The sequence below is a fragment of the Apodemus sylvaticus genome, chromosome 15, assembly GCF_947179515.1.
Source record: "Apodemus sylvaticus chromosome 15, mApoSyl1.1, whole genome shotgun sequence".
In the NCBI taxonomy this organism is placed as follows: Eukaryota; Metazoa; Chordata; class Mammalia; order Rodentia; family Muridae; genus Apodemus; species Apodemus sylvaticus.
Window position 1 is genome coordinate 47,622,244 of NC_067486.1, and position 23,094 is coordinate 47,645,337.

Genomic DNA, 23,094 nt, shown 5'->3' on the forward strand with positions numbered 1-23,094 from the left:
TGTTCTCCCCAGACCTCCTCCCTCCTGTATCTATCCCCAAACCCTTCCCCATCCAGTACCTCCCTCCACCCACCCCCAGTATCTATTCGATTTCCCCTGCTTAGTGAGATTCAAGTGTCCCCCATTGGTTCCCTCATCATTATTTAGTTTCCTTGGATCTGTGAGTTGTAGCATGGTTATCCTGTACTTTATGGCTAATATCCATATTATAAGACTGTATTTTGTGGTCTGGCTTACCTCACTCGGAAGATATTCTCAAGTTCCATCTATTTTACTGCAAATTTTATGATGTCTTTGTTATTAATGGATGATTAATACTCAATTCTGTAGATGCACTACATTTTCTTTATCCATTCTTCAATTGAGGGAGGGACATCTATGTTGTTTCCAGTTTCTGGCTATTATTAATAAAGGTGCTATGAACATAGTTATGCAAGTGTCCTTATGGTATAGTGAATCATCTTTTGGGCATATGCCTAGACGTGATATAGCTTGGACTTGAGGTAGATCTATTCCCAATTTTCTGAGAATCCCAAAATTTTCATAATGGTTGTATAAATTGGCACTTTTACTAATAATAAAAGGGTGTTTCCTTGCTCCACAACCTCTCCTGCATGAACTATCTATTGAATATTTTTATCTTAGCTATTCTGAGGCATGTAAAATAGAATCTCAAAGCCTCTTTGATTTACATTTGCCTCATGACTAAGGATGTTGAACATCTCTTTGTGCTTTGTGGCCATTAGAGATTTCTCTGTCAAGAATTCTCTGTTTAGATCTGTACCCCATTGTTACCCCATTTTTTAAAACTGAGTTATTTGATTTATTGATGTCAAGGTTCTTGAGTTCTTTACATATTATGGATATGAGCCCTTTATCAGATGTAGACTTAGTCAGAGTCTTTCCCATTCTGTAGGCTGCCATTTTGTCCTATTTATGGTGTCCTTTGCCTTACAGAACTTCATCTTTAATCCCAGCACTTGGGAGGCAGAGGCAAATGGATTGCTGAGTTTTAGGCCAGCCTGGCCTATAGAGCAATTTTCAGGACAACTAAGGCTGTACATTTCTCAAACAAACAAACAACAGAAGACAAAAAAACATTCTAATGGGATGTAAGAAAACAATTGTTACAGCTTAATCCACATTTCTGAATGGATAGGATTTGAGGTAATTTTGCATATGAAATGACAAATATCACTTCCGTAGGCTGTGAATTTTTATAGAGGGGGAAGAGGAGTACAGTCAGAGATGCCCCAAGAACCTCACAAGACAGAATCCAATCCTCTCCTCTCACAACGAAGGTAGCTCCAACCTAAAGTGTCAGATGTAACCAACACTGCTATAAACTGATATTACAAAGTATTGACACGTCATCTAGAACTGCTCACACCCTGTCATTAATATAGTAAAGAAGGATATGAGCACAGTTGTGAATCAAAATCAATCAAGCACAAAGGTAGTTTTCAATAATAAGCATCTCTCAACCTAACACCCACCCCAGCAATTTGTTCAAGTAAGTGTGAAATTTCAGTGAAACTGTAATTAATTCTTATATCCAAAGCTCTGAGCCCACTATTAATAAGCTTAACTCTTTCATGACACCAAACAGAGCTACAAAGCTCAGTGAGTGCTTCTAAGGACAATGATGCTACTAAAATATCAGAGCAACAAATAATAATTACACATGCTAAATTACAGCATGCAGAAGTACACTGGGCCTGCATCTCATTCTGTCCTCTATACTATTCTGTTTCTGCTTGGAATGTGAGAGAGGAGTCTAAAGTCTATCAGTAATAAAGAGAATCATTACTCTGACCTTTAGAATTCATTTATATAGAAAAGTCATTTGCCACCAATATGATAAAAATCATTACATTCATAATTATTTCTGTTGGATGTCAAAAGTATTCACCTAACTTACAATTCAGTATTTCTCTTTTGATATCAGCTTTAAATTGTTTGCTTTAGAACTATCCAATTCTAGTTGGCGGACATGCTATGTATCAGGGTTATTTGGTCTAGAATTTTTTTTCTTTTAATTTTATTACATTTTGTTTTATTTCTTTCCAGTTATATGGTTTTGGGTGTGTTTATTTGTTTCTTTGTTTGTTTGGTTTTGCGCTAATGGCACTTTATTAAAAGTGCTTCAATTATACCGTGCTTCTCAGGAATAAAAAAATCATGTTATTTTATGACAGGACATTTTGCAAGCTATTATATTCACCAAAGTGTCTTAAATTGACACATTTCATAGAGACAGTTCTAATCCAGTTAAACTTCATGAATTGACAGACATGGACTGACTCTACGAGCATACAATGGGCTAAGAACAGGACGTTGTTGGTAAAGTGCTCATCCCAAATGCATGAGAGCCCGAGTTGAGGAGAAACTCAATACCATGACTCATATGAGCGGTTGTAGTATCAGCACCAGAAAGGTGGAGATTGGTATATCCCTGGTCAACCAGCCTACCCTACTTGTTTAGTTTTAGTCCTCTGAGAGATAGTGGCATCATAAAAAGGATGGGTAGCACCTGAAGAAAGACACTTGAAGTTCTTCTTTATCCCCCAGATATACACAGCCATTCACACAGAGATGCACCTGCAGGCACAAATATATACGCACGTGGATACGGATGCTCATATCTATACTGCGCACATCCACAGTCAACTATGTTATGTTGCATGTCCAGCCTCTCGAGAGAACATTTGACAGACAGTTTATGTTTCTAATAGTGCCAAATAGTCTGTAGAACACAAAATTCAATAATTTAGTCCATGACTATTACAGGAAGAAAACTGCAGGAGAATTCTAGTAAGCCTAACTCAATTTTCAGATCGGGTAGTTTAAAGATAAAAGGCTTTTTCTTCTATGAAAGGTGCAAACAGAATCACTCAGGGTGACAGGTTTTTCTGGGTATTGCTACCCCTTCTAGACATCTCTAGGAGTTAGGACGCTAATTTATCGCCAAATCACCATGGTCTTTGCAGTTACTGTTTCTCTAGGAGGTTAGTCACCTTAGCTCTCCCGCAGGGGCACCACCTTTCATCTTTCTCTCAGATGAACCAGAAAGTCACATGCGCTTACTAGAAGCAACTTGATGACTGTAGCCGACTCGAAAATTGATCCCAACGCAAGCACTATTACAGCTCCTCATGTGGTCCAATGTACTTAACCTTTTCTGAGTCCATGGAACAGAGATCCTGTCTGTGACTGTTGGTCTTTCTCTGCTGTCCCTGATTGTGTCATGTGCCTTATTTCCTCTGCATTTCTTCTCCCATTAGAGTCCTGTCCTAGCAGATTTCAATTTGGCATTGTCACTCTAAGATGCGACCCCGATTCAAAAGAGTTGACATGCCGACGCTTTGCTTTCTGGTCTGATTAAAGGAGCAGTTCCTCATATCATTTGTAAATCGGAGAACAAAAATAGTTCTTAATCTCACTGGAAAGGGAATAGAGGTTTCCATGAACTACCATGAAATGTATTTGTTTTTAGGTTTTGTTTTTTTTTTCTCCTTGTGACAGTAAATATCATAGGAGGATAAAATCCATTTTCTCTGCCAATGCAAAATATAATGCCTTTAGAATATGATGAAGCAATAAGAATATCTAAGTTCCATTGTTGTAAGGTCTTTCTGATGTCCAAATATATTAATTAGATAAGTAAAATGGAAAGCATGTCACCACATTCAAACAATAATCATTCTACTAAATTCCTTAAGTGTCAGGATACAGGGTTTAAAAATGCATGTTCTTTTCTCTGCCACAACTGTGCTCTGATCATGGTAATAATACAAGATATACTTCAGATTCATGCAGCTTTTAAACCTGTCATAAAATCTGGCATATGTATAGAACATTAACCTTCCATAAAAGCAGAAGGTAAAAATAGTATCTGGGAAGATCAATGATCACCATTTTGGAAAAGGCCGATGCTTACTTCCCTTTACCTTATGAAGGATTCTCATCGAGGGATTCTGAGCCTTCTGCAAGCTGCATTGCTTGGAAGCAGCACCAACTGTCAAGAGAAGGTGTTTTATAAAAACAGGAGTCAGTTAGCAGGGCACAACCTGACACAGATGAAGGTGAAGTCACAATTCACCGTCGCATTCAAGTGCTTTTCCATAAAACGTGAAATCACCGGCTTCCTGTGGCTTTGTTAATCTGTATCTATGCTTAGCCACAAATTAAAATACACGCTAAAATTCCTGCATGTAAGAACCTGATATACAAAACGAGAGCCGTGTCCTATTCGAACAGCCTCTTCAATGTTAATATGCATGTTAAAGATCACATATGTAAAAGTCCAGTATTTAGGAGTCAAAGATGTCCAACGATACCAAGAGACCATGGCCCGCTGAATCAACTAAGTGGGGTTAGCATGGGCCCACAGAGACGGAGGCAGCAGGCACGGAGCCTACATAGGTTTGCACCGGGTCCTCGGTGTGTGTGTTACGGGTGTTTGCTTGGTGGTTTTGTTGGACCTCTAACTGTGGGAGCCAGCATTCCTCTTTTGCATGCTATTGAGACTCTTCTGCTCCCATTGGGTTGCCTTGTCCAGCCTTGAGGTGAGGGCTCTCAACTTTTCTTGCTGTATCTGTTTTTGTCCTGTTTGGCTGTGGTTTTAGAGGCCTGCTCTTTTCTGAAAAAGAAAAGGAACGAGAGCAGATCTGGAGTGGGGGAGGTTGGGGAGCTAGGAGGAATGGAGGGATGAATAACTGTACTTGGGATTTATTGTATGAGAGAAAAATCTATTTTCAATTTTTAAAAAAATAATAAAATAAAAAGGAAAGTCCAAAAGAAAGCTCAAGTGCTACTTGCTTAGCATGCCTGAGGCCCTGGGTTTAATCCTTAGCCCTGCAAAATATATGAAATAAAATCTAGAGTTAAATATTACTTATTCATTTATGATCCTCTGATATCCGATGGTTTAATGTCAAAGGGAAAATTATTTTGAACATGGGAACAGAAAATTATGGGATAGTTTTAAGGTTATTTTAACAGATCCTGGGATATGCTGAACAATTTTATGTGTATTTTCGTTTTCAAATACCAAATGAAAAGACAGTCTCGCTGCCTCTGCATACTATCCTGCATCTTAACAGTGGTAAAAAGTGCTTAGACACTTTGTGTCACACATTGGCCCCTTATATTCTTGTCCACAGAGGCACGCTTATATAGACGAAATAGCCTCTTGACCAACTGAATTTTAGAATTAGGAATTTTGTCACCTTCCTTACTTCATAACTTAGTGATTTCTTTTTTGGTGTAAAGCTCTCGTGTATACTATACAGTTGATGGGTAACCATGAAAGGTACCATCCACCCACGGGGCTGCTGTTCAGAACATCCCAAGAAGGTTTTATTTATTGTGTGTTGCAGATTGCCTTAGCTCTGCCCTTTAGCACCACCTGCTGGACGAAATAACATCTGCATATGCTTTTCCCCTGCAGATTAAAATAGCCCCTTCATGGGAACCTTAGCACCTTAATGGGAACTTACACGCGAGCCTCTTAAACCTTAAAGAGCTCTGTCAGCCTAATACTCTGAAGTGTCTGAGAAGTTTCCTTGCTGCTATCACCAATGCAAATATCAAAGTGGCTTTTTTTTTCTTTTTAAATAGCACATAATGAGTTTTATGTATTTACAGCGAAGGATGTGATGTGGCTATGTGTATATATAATGTGCTCTGATGGAATCAGGGTAATGGGTACTTCCATTTCTTCATATGGATTCATATTTGTAAGCGCCTCTCATCCAGTTCCTTATAAAGCATACAGCAAACTACTATGAATTATAGTCACACTGCTGTGCTCCTTAGGACTGGAAATTATCCCTCTTACCTGTTTTTTTTCTTTGTTTGTTTGTTTGGTTTAGTTTTTATCATCCTTCTACTCTTTCCTCTTCCCCTTCCTCTCTTTATGTTACTGTAATTATTATTGTATTTTACACATCATCCTTTTGTGGGATGAATGTAAAGTATTTATTTTTCTATGTCTGTAAAGCCTGAAGATTTTTCAAAACTCCATGATTATGAACAGATATAAAAAGTATTTTACACTCTTAATCAGAATTATTCCTTTCACATTTTTATTACTTAGCTCAATAAAAGATGGGGGTTTTTTTTGTATCAGATTAGCAAACAACATTTGAAATTAGATTGATGCCCTAATGCAGGAGCTAACCACTTCATGAATAACTCATTGTGAGGAGGGGATTTTTGGATTTTAGCATGTTAATATTTTACATAAATTAAAACTTTAATAGGATTTTTTGTCTATAAAATCAGCTACTTTTCTCCATCCAGATAAAGTTGAAATTTGTTCTTACTTGAGCTATTTTCTAGATCTTGACACTTAATTTTAATTTCCTAAGTGGTAAATTTGACAATCGGTTCTGTGAAAATGTATTTCAAGCCATTTTGAGATCTTTAAACCTGTTATTTTTGGCGCAGCTTCATGTTTCTATGAAATATATTCCTAGTAAATACAGAGAAAAACACAATCAGCTTGTAGATTTCCCATGTTCCTCTGCTATAGCTTCAGGACAATACTCAACATCTCTTTTCCTTTTGCCCGAAGGCCTTGGATGGTACACTGTCAGCTCAGCATATGGAGACACCATTGTCATGCCTTGCCGACTCGATGTACCTCAGAACCTCATGTTTGGCAAATGGAAATATGTAAGTGTGAGCCTCCCGGGCCTTGATGAATTGCCTCCAGTTTTTAAAATAAATTTCTCTCTCTTTCTCTTTCTCTTTCTCTTTCTCTTTCTCTTTCTCTTTCTCTCTTTCTCTCTCTTTCTCTCTCTTTCTCTCTCTTTCTCTCTCTCTCCCTCTCTTTCTCCCTCTCTCTCTCTTTCTCACTCTCTCGCTCTCTCACTCTCTCTCAGTATATGAGAGTATATAATACTGGCATAATGGTAATATTTATCCGTGCATACTTATATAGAAAAATGTAATGTATTGAATATGTTAATAAAATTCATGCTTATATAACTAATGCTATTTTAAATAAATCTAATAATTCAACCATTATAGATCATCTTGGTCTGAACCATCCATCCGTAAGTGTTAGAGGCACAGGGAAAGGCAAGTTTTGGAATACTATCAGGGGAGCACAGAGTACAGTTCTACAGACATCATTTTCTCTTCACCAGTTTCTGTATGATGCAGTTACTGATCAGTACCTAGAGAACTCGTATTTTCATGGGACCTGGCAGTCAGCCTTGTTTCTGTTGCTGGGCCTTCTGTGTGTTGATGTTGCAGAACAATTGTACATTTAACTACTGAATTTATCCATTGCTTACACTTAAGTTCATCATAGAATGTCAGGTAAAATAGTGGAAATGGAGAGGAGAGCTCCCAGAAGGTGGGTGTGGTAGTTGAGTTAACATAGATTAGTGCCTTGATTGAACACAGATCAACAAAAGGTGTCTTTGTAGTACATTTTCCCAAGGCAATGCCACACAAGACTTACAGCAGTGAGCAAGGCCGGAGTACATCGATACTTCCTGGAATACAATAGCATATTTCCCTATTCCCTGAATATTTGCAGACATTTGCATAAGGAGAACATTGTTGGTTACCTGATGATTTATCAACTGTTTGTTTTTTACAGCATTTCTCAGAGTAGTAGTTATGTTTAAATGCATTGTGAATTGTGTGAGACCTTGGTTATATTAATTTGCTAGGTTTATTTGACCACAACCTTTTTTATGTAAAATATCTCCCATAAAAAATTATGTTATACTAAATACATTTTGGCAAAAGTGCCTAAACTTCCACTCAAGGGATAAACAGGCATGGCCATTTATAATGTCTGCTCTAAAATTAGACCAATGGAGTCTCAAGTCTTCCATCAACAGGGGAATTAAGCATATTTTCTTTATGAAAAAGAGATATCTTCCTCACAGTGTTATTGTGAGGAAGTGATTATTTCATAGCAAAACACTTAGCAGTAGCAGTACTTGACTGCTAAGTACAGACTTAAGAAGTCAGCTACTACAACTGTGGGGTTCATCTCCCCTGTATCACTGTGCATGTGTGCCAGAAAAAAAAATAAAAGTAGGTGTCACATCACCCTGTGTCATTATGTGCTTGTTATCGGGTCACTCCAGGTCATTCTGAACTCGTCTTGTTTTCTGTAAATGCAGAGGAGTGATATTGAGGAAAGAGTCTGTTTGAAACCCTCAAGTTCCAGGTCGTGGGGTCTACCATGAAATGTACTCATGAAACAAATTTTCCACCAAAATAAATGGAATCAACTGACAGAATAATAAACATGTGTGATAATAGCACATCTTAAGAATAGCATAGGGACCATATTCCACACAAGCCGAATTGACAGTGCTGGAAGCCAATCAATAAGGGCTATTTTCAAATTGTTAGCTAAGCAAAAAGCTCCAGCAATAAATTAATGAGATGCATTTGAGTGACTCTCAAGTCAGTGTTGATTTGCAGAAACACGGTGCATGCTCTAATTTAATAGAATCAGCTGGAGGGAGAGCAGGATGTTTGGAAAAATCGAAAGTAAGCAAACATGGGGAGAAGATAGCTAGGTTCCCCCATCACTGTACCCTCCCCATGGGTGGAGGCAATAGTTGTCAAGCCCTCCCAAGCCTGCCCTTCCCTCAGCCTCCTCATGAGCATCTGCCACACTGACACAGAAGAGGACTCTCACCACTGTCGGCAATGCTGCAGTGTATTCTGAAGGTAGCCATGCTGCCCTCAAATCTGCACTGGTAAGGTACACTGGTGGGGACCTAAGAAAACGCTACTTTCGTTAGCTAATCTATAAGTGAGGCTAACACTGTAAATCTAATTTACAAGTTTGTTATGAAGGTTATACCCAGTAATCACTCCACAGATAACCTAGAGAAAGCACCTGCCGTGTAATTAAGTGCTAAAACATTAATGGTTATTATCTATTGCAAAGAGAATGAATATGGAAACCTAAGGTATTCTGATAACATATATCCCACAGTAAAGGAATAACTTAAGGCAAGTATTTGTGCTGTTAAACTGGAATAAGACTAAAAATTTAAGACAAATATTCTTGATATATTTACATATGTACGTACATATATAAGAAACTAAATCTTTTGAATTCTTAAATAAGAGTTGCAGTCATAACTAATAGTTACTTTAAAAAGGAAACAAATCAAAGTAATAAACTTCTATAGAATCTTAACATTTGCTTAGCTTTTAACCATGTTTCTTCATAATTTAGGGTCTCAAAGGCCTTGTTAGGTAAATAATGGGAGATAGTTGGCCCTTACCTTAGACTAACTTGCTTCCTAGGTAAGGGAATTTTTGTGAAAGCAGAGGAGAAAAGGCAACATATGGACCAATGGTTCTCAACACCATTTCCAGTGCCAGATTACATTGTACATTGATAATGTTTTCATGATAGCTTTCAAAGCAAGTCTTAAACCTTAGGTGCAGTGCTCAAGGATTCAGTGGTCAATCTCAGTCTTGCTCAGTGACAAGGATGGTTTGCCAGAGGGAAATGCTGCTTCTCCATGAAAACTGAGTACACAGTGTAAAGGACAAGCACAACAGTGCTAGTCATCAGATATGAACACGTAAAGTGTGGAGATTAAAGTAATAAATGTTTCCAATATTGGTCCTGGCGCTCCTAAAGCTATATATCAAGCTCAACTGTGTGTGATCGGCCACTTCAATGATTCTTTTTTTCTGAACATTTTTTTTTGTATTTTTTATGTTTGCTTTATCTGCTCTTTAGATGTATATTAGACAAGATGACAACATGCTGAGCTCCACCTCTGAGCGCTTGGTCTGTTCATTTCACCCATTTGTATGAACCTGTGAGGGAACCAACTACTTCACTCCACGTGAAGTGTGATTTTTCTTTCTGTAAGCAAAAATTTAAGTGATGCTGATACCTAAAAACCATCAGGCTTCAATGTCCCCAACATCGAAATTCCATATGAAATACCATGGCAAAGGGAATTATATGATGCTGAAAAGTGTGAATTATGTGTGCTTTCAACGTGTCTTGTTGTTTTGACTTTTAGGAAAAGCCTGATGGGTCCCCAGTATTTATTGCGTTCAGATCTTCTACAAAGAAAAGTGTGCAGTATGATGATGTCCCAGAGTACAAGGACAGACTGAGCCTCTCAGAAAACTACACGTTGTCTATCACCAATGCAAAGATCAGTGATGAAAAGAGATTTGTGTGCATGCTAGTGACTGAGGACAACGTGTTTGAGGCACCTACCCTAGTCAAGGTGTTCAGTAAGTAGACTGCAGTGGTATTGCAAAGTGGGGTCGATGGCTGGTGTTAGGAGGTGCTCTCCAGGTGGAGGCTTGAGTCTCTACACTGCCTCTTCACAGGGAGTTTCTAGGGCTCTTTAATCTACTTGTGCATGCTGCTAGTGAGGAAGATATGTCTGACATTAATGGGAGATGTGCAATGAAGAGTTAGAACAATACTCTGTTTTTTTTGCCATGTAACTTTCCCTCTGATATGAAGTGCTACAGGTAACAACTGGTGTATGCCCTCTAACTTCCATTGGTTTGTCCAAAATATTAATAATCTTTATGTAGATAATAGGATACAAACACATGCATATCATACAAATGTATACAGGGTAGAATGAATCATATGAAATTCTCATTTTAATATATAAAAAGAAGAAATACAAATTGAAGCTATTCTATGATCTAGAGATCTGAGAACTTAATTTGTGCATATACATATATGTAACGTGTGTCTGTGTGTGTGTGTGTGTGTGTGTGTGTGTGTGTGTGGTGTATTTTCTGACCTTCAACATTTATTGGTTCAGTATTTAACCTGTTCAAATCGTTAATAAAATTTCCCTAAATTAATAAAGCTCAGCACACTGAGAATGGGAATGGGAATACAGAGGGAATACACTAAAAAAAAAAAAAAAAGATAAAATAAGGTTAGAAGAAAAGAGAAGAGACGCAATGTAATTACTATAGTTACCGTGACACAGTAACTTCACCTAATTACATATAGTTAATGTTACTGTGCAAATAACATATAGCAAATGAATGCCTTGCGATGTGTAATTAAGGGAGGTCTTCTTTTAAGATTCAAATAAAAGGTCCCACCTCAGTTGCATCATAATGTTTTAGAAACTTCCGAAGGAAAAAGCAGGTCTCAGATATTTCAGAATATCAGTATTGCTTAATTAGAAAAAAAAAAGGGCAGTGGTCTTACTTTCCCGCTTTCCCAATCTTGTTTCTGATGGTTTGACAGCTCCTAGAAATGATTCAAATAAACAGTGAAGAAATAAACCCTGGAGGCCTCCAACTGGAGCAAGCAACCATAGATTTTTCGTGTTTCTCTTTAATAACCTCTACAGCTAAGTAGGGCTGTCCCTTAAGTATTTATGTAGACTTCAAAGCTCTGGTGGGTTCATGATGTGGATTCAAAGAGCACTAACACTGTCGGAGGAAACCTTTGTTCTCCAGAAAAGCCTTGTAAATGTATATTACATGTTTCAGTTGATTACCTTTTAGCTTAGATGGTGCTTTCTAGAAGTCATCTACACTTCTCTATTATAAGTTTAATCAAGCTCAGTCCCAACTGTTTACCAGCCTTGCCTGCTTCCATGGGATGCATGAGGAACTGGTATTCTGAATTTGCCATTGGTCATATTGGCTTTTTAGTTTTCTTTTTTTCTCTTATTTTTCTTCTATTTTGCTTTTATTAGAGAGATAGACAGTATATTTGCTAATGGCATTTCTCCCTAAAAGCAGAATAACAACAATAAAAACAATAAAATCACCATAGGCTTTGATATCATAAATACCAAGAATGTGGGTATGCTAACTCGTTACACTAATCATTATGTAAATTAATTTGCCATTTTCAATTTTTTATAAATTGTCTTGAAATTATTGAACATCTCAGTAGAACACCAACAAGTCAAGTGCATTCTGATTAATATTTAGAAGAATCATTTGTGACATTTCCCAAGTTTTCTTTTTAAAAAATTCTATGCAATTATCTAAGAGTACAAATTAACTCAGTAAAATTTGTAAGCTACCTTAGAGCGCAGAGGCTTTCAGTGATGTTTAAACACAGCCACATGCTACATACCCTCCAGGACTCCTGCCCCCTGCTCTTTTGAATGTTGTCGAAAAGAAAACAATTCTCAGAAACAGAATTTGCATTCCAGGCTGTAGGCCAGAGAGAATTTACATAGCAAGTTACACACTCTAGAAAATGGCATTGCATCTGAGAAGCCTTGAAAGTCCCTCGAAATCTAAGAAAATTAATGACATCCCTGATGATCTCTGATCATGGTAGTATTGCAAGATCTTGTAGGAACCTCGCTTCTTTTCGTTGAATCATGAGTTTACCTCAGGCCACTTTTTGTGAATCCAACAGCAGCTGTGAAGGAGACTTTCATCCTACTCGTGTATATATTTCAGTCACTTAGGAGTTACTGCACTCATCAATCAGTCCTCTGTTTCTATCGAATCACCTAGCAACGTGAACCGTGTATCACTGCATCAAGTATGGCTCGTGTGAGCCAATCTCAGCTCAGGTCTGCATACTGCCAGACCCATGGGCAAAATCAAATTGCTTTTTTATTCAAGCCAGAGGGCCTGACTGATGATTTTACCTTCAATGTAGGTTTGTTTGTTTTGTTTTAACCTACATCTCTGATGTAAGAAATTATATCTACAAGCCAACCCCAGTCCAAGCAAATAACATGCCTTGTCACCACTAACCAGCTCGTGAATGGCATCAAAATCAAACTGCCTTTGAATTTAGTGCACATTCGAGAGTAATAAAACTGTTTGGAAGCAAGATTAGGCCTTTGAAAGGTCCCAGAGATTCACTCAAATGCTGTTCAAAAGGCTCAGAGGTCAAACAGATGCCAAGAGAACCAAATGACTGTCATTGATGTGATGGAAAAATCTGTAGGCTAGTCAACAGAAGACCTTGCTCTGTCCAGGCTACCACTAAGTTCTGACCTTGGAAAGTCTCATCACCTGCCCGGGGTTAAAACAACCTCTTGAGTAAAATGAATGCTTTAGATTACATGGAAGGATTCTCTCTATTGCTGTTAGAGCCCTGTCTAGGAACCATGGGGTCTAACATGGTAAAGAGCTGCTTCTATTCAAGTGGTTAGAATCCTATTCACTGAGTTATTTGCAATAACTCCTTGAGGAAAAGAAAAAGAAAAGGCAGCCTCAGACAGTTAGGAGGTCAGATCCAAATTCAGAGTCAGCACGGGAAATATAAAAAGACCCATCTTGATTTTTAAAGGATGTAAAGCACCTCTTGGTGAACCTTTGGTCTTCATTTTCTAGTTCTCTGTGCTCTGCTGGTGTGCTGTGGTACTAGAGGAAAACCTGTTTCCATGAGTTGGTCTGTGTACAGTGGAGCCAGTCTCCAATGGGTTGGCTAGTGCTGGCTCCACACAGAACTTCACAAGTCCTACTTGCATATGACTATTAATGCATCATCGAATTGGAAAATTGAGAATCTCACCTCCTTCCAGTAGAAATTGTTAAACCAGCAAAGAGTAAAGAAATGTGGACAAGAAGAAAGAAACAGAAAATGAGCTATTTAACAAATAAGACCTAAACTGTGTGTTACAATTTCACTCTTCCATTTGTCAGGGGAGGTAAATAACTGAAACATGATCTCACACAGCCCAGGCTATGCCACAAACATGCTCTATAGCCAAGGCTCTTTTAACTCTTTCTCCTCCTTACATCTTCCAAGTATTGAAATCATATGTGTATCACCATACTCAAGTAACCTTGATTCTTTAAATACTAAAAAAAAAAAAAATGATAATAACATTTCCCAACATAATATGGAAAATAAAACATTCTTCCATAGATGAAGTAGCTTAAGTGTTTGGTAACCTGTTAGGAATTTGATTGTAAACAGGGATTGAGAGTCTCGCCCCTGCACATGCCTGCCAGGGCACTTGTCTCTTCTTGTTCCTTGACTGAGCTAGCCTGTGTGTGGTCTACAGAGTAAGGCAAGGATATCGTGGGTGATAAAGAGCAATTTTCTACCCAGAACTACATGTTAATCTGTCTATTAGAGGGCTGGGTGCCCAAACTGTAATTTTTAGTAAGGTATTGATTTCTACTTTTTTTCTGAAAATCAATATTCATAGAATTCACTAACTATGTAGACTGAGAGTGAGAGTTAGAAATTCGGGTCTCTATCTTAGTATATTTATTCCTGATAAGTCCTTGTCTCTGTACCAGTTTCTTCTTCTCCAGAAAAATCTGTTACAAAATAAAAGAAGTGACTGGAAAAGCAAAGCTTCTGTTTCCAAAGCACTTGGAATCATGCAGCATTTTATATCTAGCTTAGCCTTTAGTCATTTGTTGTAAGCCTTCAAATCATCTTAACGCAAGCCTGTGATGTATTTAGTTAAAAAGAAACCATTTCAGGCTTAGAATTATATTCCATTGTTATAGATACTGCTATATAGCACATGATACCACAACCTACACACACACACACACACACACACACATACACACTCATACTCACACACATACACACACACACACAGGCATACTCACACAGACGTACACAGGCACACACATACTGATACACAGACACACACTGACCCACACAGACATACTCACACAAACACACAGACACACCACAAACACACAGGCACACACATATACATACACACTCAAACACACTCATACATGCATACATACTCACACACATAGGCACACATAGGCACACACATTCACACACACACACAGACATACAGTCATACACACACATACACACGTACACACAAACCTACACATGCAGCAAACTACTGCTTTATCAGTGTTCTAGGACTTACTATATGATTTGTTTTTAAAATCTTCTTGTCCTATAATTTTTAATGTACACTTGTCGGTATGATAATATACTCCTAGCTACTTCAATTGAGACAGATGGGCCAGTAAGGAAGAAAAACATGAACTATGACTTAATTCTATAATTGATACTTGGTCCAGTAAAAGATTTTAGAGAGATTACTCTGGATAGTTCTGAAGTAAACATTGGCTTAATTTTAAATAAGTCAACTTGATTAAACTAATGCTATAAACAAATTTGTAGTATTGCTTTTTCTTTTGACTTTATACTTGGTTATGGATCCTTGAGTCATATTAAGACATAATTCACATGAAGTATTCGTTTTACAAGAACACTACTTGGGAATCGATATGCAATTTTGTTAAAATAGTATGTGTCCTTTTAATGGTCCTCCAACTAATATCCATTGATGGTTACAAGCTAATATAAAAGAAAATTACATACAAAAAATGTAGTTAATGCAAAGGATTTGAAACAAGAATCTATGAGAAAATAACTCAAGGAAACAGAATAACTTCTATTATTAAATTATCATTAAATACAAAATTCATAGTGACTCTTCCAAAGAAAAGAGGAATAAATTTAAGGACTAAAATTAAGCACCCTTTCACCCGGTCTTCTATATTTTCTTTTGTTTTCTTCAGCTTACATTTATTAAAACAATGATGGATTTTAGAAATAATTAATGCAAACAAAATATTTTATAAATTTGGCATGCATACAGTGTTTGTGATTATGTGCTTATTGATAAAGTATTACCAGTTTTAATTAACCTCGACCACTCTGAGAGCTCTCAGACACTGGACCACCAACCAGTCAGCATATACCAGCTGATATGAGGTCCCAAGCACACATAGAGTAGAGGATTGCCAGGTCTGTGTTCAGTAAGAGATGATGCACCTCACCCTCAAGAGACTAGAGGCCCCAGGGAGTTTAAATATCAGTGGAGTGGGGGTCGGGACATCCTCATGGAGACAGAGAGGGCAGGAAGGATGTGGAACAGTCAGAGAGTGGACAGGGAGGGTAATAGAATCTGGAGTGTAAATAAATAAATAAAGTAATTAATTAATTAATTAATTAAAGATGAAAAATAAGAGATAAACCTGCTACATAGTAAGAGGAAGCCAATATGAGCTTTTTTTGTTTGTTTTACTTAGTGGATTGAAAAGTAGTAGAAGTTGGCAAAATTGCCCAGTAAGTTTTTATTCAAAGCCAAAATTTGAATTTGCAAACCACTCCATATTTTCCAAACATATTACTACTGATGAAGAAATTAAATGTCAGTTGTCTTTTCATTCCTCTTAATTTTGACACATTTTTTTTAAAAAATCAAGTAAATTAATTAATATGTTCTGTCTCTTGAATTTTAAAGGTTGGCATCGCTTAAAAAACAGCTTCTGGGTGTTGGGACCTTTGGTTTATCTAATTAAGACCCAAGACTTTCCATTTGTTTAAGTATTCTGGGTGCATGCATCTTTCAAATATATTAAATGTTTGTCTTTGATAGCATGGGGGTCTAAGCAAAAGTCAATGTTTGATTAATAACTCACTTTTAATTTGGAATGTTCCATTAAAATGCTGACAGCCTTAAGTTGTACTAACATGCAAAAGGATTTAACTTCATGCCTGATGTTTCCCCCCACAAACTATGTAGCAAAAGTTAAACTATGTAGAAAAAGTTAACAAAATTTCCCCTCTAATTTTTAGTCACTTAATCTAAGGAATGTAACTTTTTTGTATACATTCTAGTGATAACTATTATGTAACTTGAAAGATTTTTGCCTTCTATTCCTATATGGTCTAGTCAAGTTTTTCAGTTGAATTTCAAACTGAGTAGTAAGTATACAAAAATCAATTTATTTTAGTGTAGCAATCAAAAATATTGAAGATATAAACATTAAAACTATGAAAGGAAAAATAATTAGTTTCATGTGTATTTAAAATAAAAATAATTCTACTCTGAAGGATAATAGATCTATTTATATTCTCCTTAAACTACTTGTGAACTAAAAAGTAGTAAAATTTGACAAAATTACCCAGTAATTTTTATTCAGTTAATGTGGATTTGCAAACAGTTGAGTTGTTTCTTGTTTGCTTGTTTCTTTTCTTGCTTGTTTGCTTGATTTTGAGACAAGGATTCTCTGTATAGCCCTGGCTGTCCTGGAACTTGCATTGTAAACCAGATGGGCCTTGAATTCAGAGATCCACCTACTTCTGCCTTCAGAGAAATGGAATTAAAGGCATATATCACCATGGTCAGCTTAGTTTATCTGATCGTAAAGTATAAAAGTCATCATTTATAGAAAACCAGAAGAATATAAATCCTATTTAAAAGGTTCTAAAAAATAAGCATACACATAAACAAACCAACTCTAATAATATAATTGATAACTGGGCAAACAGACTAAACAATTCTGAGAAGTACAAACTGCCAATAAGTAGTAGATTAAAAGATTTTACATTCTTGACTGTAGGGTATTCATAGCCAAAACCACATTAAGATTCTCTCTTAGCTGAGAATGGCTGTTTTAAGAAATCAAACAATAAATTCTCATGATTACAAGGAAAGAAAATTTTAAACAAAGCTGGAGGAAAAACAAATTAGTGCAGTCAGTATGACAATCAGAATGATGCTTTCTCAAAGAACTTAAAGCAGAACCACTATAGGATGCAACTGTGCCATCCTTAGGTGTACACTCAATGAAAAATTCACATTAAAATGCAACAGAGATATGTAAACTGGCATTTTTATCACCTCACTATACCCAACGGTTACACTGTAGATTCAGCCACGATGTCCACCAACACATGAGCAGACATACAAAAAAAATTCTAGTGTGAGATTAAATGTTACTATTCCACCAATTAAAAAAAAAAGAGCAACTAGATTTTGCAGAAATTATGTTTACAGAAAATGGAAAAACTGAAGGTCATCATATTAAGCAAATTAAGGTAAGCTCAGAAAGAGGGGTACTGTTTTCTCGATATATAAAATCTACACTTGAAAGTATAAGATTTTAAGACACAAAGGGTACTATTTAGAAAAAGGAAAATAACCAGCGGGGACCAGTACAGAAGATGATGATGGGGTTGAGTAAGATCAAATTCCATAATAAAGCTGTACGCTTATGCCAGAAAGTTCATATTGATCATTGAGTATACGTTAATAAAAGATTAGTTAGATTAGTTTAAGAAATCATCACTGAGCTTTTAATCAGTCGCACCTGAAGCTACATCTAGAATTTTTTGTGTATAGAACTTTTTATAAACTTTTTCATCTTCAGGTCCAAATTGGAAAGATTTTTTTCCTATTTTCATAATTTCACAAGATGAGATAAGAGATATACATTGGTTTGTTTGGGAAATTGGGGCATGTACATCACTACACAGCTTTCTTAACTTCTATAGTCATGTTTCTTACACTTCGTTGTGCTTAAGAATCCCCTAAGAGCTTGTTAAAAAAAATAAAGGCCAATGGGATTTTCCCTGGAGATCACAGAGGCTGCTTCAGTCTCAGAAATGTGGGCTTCCAATAAAAATCTTTGTGATTTGGATCCATGTGCCACAGCACCCTCAACTAATGAGTTGGACGTCTTCTCCTTAATAACTAGAAAGTGCCTATACTTACTAACTAGAAATAATACATCCCAATTAGAACATTGGCCTATGCTTATCATCAAAACTATATTCACCTTATAAAACATCTAGAGAACACTGGAGGTATTTTATTCAAAGGACTTATAAGCTCTTAAAACTATATTTAAAGTCATAAAGCAAATACTTTACTTCACAGGTTATATGCACCGTGTTCCGTAGATCTAGAATACTTGGGAATAATCTGTTCTTTATTGTTTGTGCTTTTGCCTTGAGTATATGGATTCTTTTTTTCATACTCTTACATGTCCTTTGTATCTTCCAGTATACAAAAGCTTTAAACCTTTTTCTACTTAACTTTAGAGCAACCATCTAAACCTGAAATTGTAAACAAAGCACCATTTCTTGAAACGGAGCAGCTGAAAAAGGTGAGGCATTCTTATTAACTGCTTTCCTCCATCTGGGTGCTCTTAGATGTCCAGACAAACTAGATGTGCTTGCTCCTATGGAGGCTACAATACTTCGGGCCCAATCAGAGAGGGAAGAATGAGAGTGAATAATGTGACCAGTCATTTTGATCATGACAGTGGGTATGTGGAAGGAGGCACAGTTGTCCCTCAAGAGGAGAGTCTTTATGCTGGGATGAACCCAATGCTTGCTAGAATCAGTGGAGAATAAGTGGGTTTCCTCTAGTCCAAACATGGCGGGGGAGGGGGGTGGTTCTACCTAAACTCATCTGATGTGAACAAGTATGGAGTCTGGTAAACATCACTTTGGGGTGTTTCAGGAACTTTGGGCATTAAAATTTAAGGCAAGAGAAAGCCCTAGGAGATAAACATGGAGACATAAAAAGTTCTTAGATTAATTAAGGCTTGTGTAACATTTAGACCTTATTAAAGTAAATCACTGAAATTTTGAAGTACACGGTGAAAGAAAGCAGATACAATCACATTGTCACCAGTGTGAGAGGAAGTAGAGTTAATAGGCCAGCAAAGATGGAGGTCCACATGTGAGCACATCAATTGGGTAATAATTTCATCTTCATTAACTAAAATACCTCAATATTCCTTTGTGTTTGTGTAGGAGCATGAAATCAAATTTTTTGAATACCATTTATTTTTATTGCCCAGTATTTGATAAATGTTGAATTATAGAGTTGAAAACTCACTTGAAGACTGAACTGAGGATTATCGAATGTGGCAAGTATTTATACTGTGAAATGGAAATGGAATTGGAGAGGCGCCACATTCTAACACTAAATAATTCTTGCATTTGAAGATCTATGAACCACAGCAATAATCAATATTAATACAGTTATAATGCCATTTAGTTAATATTAAAAATGGATAGCATCAAAATGAATTTGGTAATGCCTTTAAGTGGATGTGATTTTATGCATAGTGGAAGGCTTTGTTGTACATTTCAAAATGGGTGAGACTGTAATATTTAATATGAAGTATTATTTTCAAATAAGATTCATAGGGTGATCCTTAGAGTTGGGAAATTAAATGGTTGAAGACACGCGATTTGCTGAAGATTCTGTGACTTCCATGTTGAAATAAGGATTTGAAACTATTTGAAGTGACGAAATTTTCCTATACATTTTTCAGTTAGGTGACTGCATTTCAAGAGACAGCTACCCAGACGGCAACATCACGTGGTACCGGAATGGGAAAGTGCTGCAGCCCATTGATGGAGGTGAGTCTGACGCAGGCAATGATTTCCTGTAGCCTAGTTGATATTGTATAGGCTAGTCTTTCTAACAGCTGTCCCAAATCAAACGTGCTGCCTCCCTTCTCTATTTACAAGTCTATTCTTCAGTTAAATTAAGTGCCCTTTAACTTATTGGGCATTTTTTTTTTGGACACCACTTTATCCCTGGTGTAGAAGAGTCAAAAGCAGAATGGAGTATTTCTGTAAATGGCATGCTCTGAAAGTTAATTGAAGAGTGGGAGATGGGATTCCAGGATTCTATTTTTTGCCTATGTCTCTGATTCACCGTTTTGAATGACGTCTTACCTCACTGAGTTTCAACTTTCTCTCCTGCTAAATACAATTAGAAGGACTAACTCACATCTCAAAGGTGTTTGGATATTTGATTATGGGTTGTGGTTTTCCCGTGAAAGATATTACCATTGGTGTTCTTTATTTCCTTTAGAGGTGGCCATACTTTTTAAGAAGGAAATTGATCCAGGTACTCAGTTGTATACCATGACTTCCTCCTTGGAGTACAAGACAACCAAGTCTGACATACAAATGCCATTCACCTGTTCTGTGACATATTATGGACCCTCAGGCCAGAAAACACTTTATTCCGAACAAGAAATCTTTGATATTTACTGTAAGTAACTGAATTACAATTGTATAGTTTTAATGTATTAGAAATAATATTCAAATACTTAAAATCTTCACAATCCTGATTTATTTTCTCTTAATATTCTCCTGATAATCCCCATCGCAAAACTCTGATACACAAATAATCCCTTCTTCCTTGGGAAACCTATAGAAAAAAACTGCTCACCACTTAAGAATAGACTCCATTTCCTATGTTATCATTTATGAATATGTGCTTGGTACTCTGTAATGTGTTTGTTATCTTTCTTATAGATTTGACCTCTAACTTAACCAGTTCCTTCCAACACTCTCCAACCATAGCGTATTGCCATGCGTTTTATAAGAATTCCTAATACCTCCTGACCATTTCCTAAAACAAAAGAAAAAAGCAAATACTGCCTTATAACTGATTAACTTCCTACGCTTAACATTACCAAGGTGAATAGTAAGACTTGTGAAACTGACTTCAGAAGGAACTGGTATGTATGTGAATGGAAGGAAGACAGATGGGCTGGGGGAGGAATCCTTGGATCTGTGAGATTGACACCGCAATGCCATAGACCTGTGGGGAGAGTGTTTGGTAATCAGATGACAACAAAGGCATTATTGAGGCTCTTGATGGCATTGCTCGTTCAAAGAGGCCCTTCTTCCAGCTGAGAATCAAGACACTTACATCAGAAGGAATTTGTCAGTGTGGTGTTGCAAGTGATAAATGTCACGGGAACAAAAGGGCCATTCCTGAAAGGTCAGGTGTCCAAGGACAGTGATTCTGAGACTCTTGAAGGCATTAGCAGAATATGAAGGATTTGCTAGAACCCAGATTACTGGACATCACTCGAGTAAAGCAATCCAGTGGATGCAAAGACATGCCCCACAGAAAATTATAAAAATAATATAGTAATATTACTGATGATATGTGGAGCCGATGTGGAAAACCACTGCCATAGAGAGACTTCAGAGAAGAGAAAGATCTAAATGACAGAAGAAGACAGTCAGAAACACGGATGGAAGTGAACCTGAGAGAGCCTCAGAGTGATGCACTAGTCCTCCCCAGCCTCAGTCTTTGTGTTCATCTGATTTCTGCCCCTGGTACTGTCTTCATCCAGACATCCTTGCTCCCAGTGTTTTGGGCAACAATTGCCGAAATGGAACTCTCTACTGCTTACCCCTCTCTGCTCACTCTAAACACACCGCCCATGAAGCTGCCACCAGACGTCTCTTTCTACACCCAGAACTGCAGCATTCCTGCAGTGACTGACCTTCTTCACTGACACCTCAGAATGCTCAGATTAACCTTCCTGCTCCTGGCTGCTCTTCTCATAGAGTCTGTTTCAGTCACCACCATGCACTGCGTGTCAACCTTCATCACCACACCCTACACACTTCAGTCCTATCTGTTGTTCAGATCCCTCTGGGAGAATACAATGTCCATGCCTTCCAGCGCCTTCTCGATGCCTTGCCTTTATGACAGAGCCAGTCCCTACTTAGTCTTTAAAACACAGCTCTTTAAAACAAAGGACATCATTCCTCTGCATGTTTCTTAGGCTCACATATCTGTTTTATTTTTCATGAAATATGTAGTACAATAGTGTGAATTGTTACATTTATTTTTCTCATGAATAGAGAAAATTCACCCAAGAGCACAGTATTTCAACTTTATGATCATTGCACACTAAATATGTAACATTGATCCTAAACTATTAAGTCTTTAACTGGGTAGAAGGATAAGTGAACAATTAGGCAGAAGAAAAAAATGAATAGACCATATTGGTAGGCATTCATGTAAAGTGGGAAAATACAGCAATCTCACTTGATGAACATTCTAGATAACCATGTATGCTAAAGGAGTATTCATTTCAAATGCTTATGTGTAGGAAAAAATGTGAAGGATTCTGAATATCAGTTTAATAGTCAAATAATTGTTTTAGGAAACTAATTTAGAAGAAATAGTTATAGAAGGATACAATGGAAAAGGAAGCCACAGGGTGAGGGAGAAAATGAAATTGATGGCAGTGTCTCAGGTATAATAGTTTAATCAAGGAATGGTGTAGGAAAATGCTAAATGCGACTAGAAGGGGAGAATGTAAAATATACTAAAGCACAAACCACTGAGACTTGGTGCTAGAGTGGGCTAGAGAGGCAACCCAGAAAGTCAGAGTAATGGAAAGAAGGATGAGTCATTACGAATAAACAGAGAAAATTGGTCCCAGAACAAGAGGACCAAAAGTGATCATCAGTTTTATTAGGAGTGTGACTACCCAGAATGCTACCATAAATGCAAATATGTTACAGGAATCCTGTGATCACGC

At 37.1% G+C, this 23,094-nt stretch overlaps 1 protein-coding gene across 2 annotated transcripts in view; it reads left to right on the plus strand.

Annotated features, from left to right (window-relative positions):
• Alcam (activated leukocyte cell adhesion molecule) overlaps nt 1-23,094 on the plus strand; it is a 190,194-nt gene that overhangs the window by 136,286 nt on the left and 30,814 nt on the right. For both annotated transcript variants that reach the window (XM_052158703.1, XM_052158704.1), the window contains exons 2-6: nt 6,581-6,681; nt 10,038-10,257; nt 18,815-18,879; nt 20,062-20,149; nt 20,610-20,792. In XM_052158703.1, the coding sequence (XP_052014663.1) occupies nt 6,581-6,681; nt 10,038-10,257; nt 18,815-18,879; nt 20,062-20,149; nt 20,610-20,792 (657 nt within the window). The remainder of the gene's footprint in view (nt 1-6,580; nt 6,682-10,037; nt 10,258-18,814; nt 18,880-20,061; nt 20,150-20,609; nt 20,793-23,094) is intronic.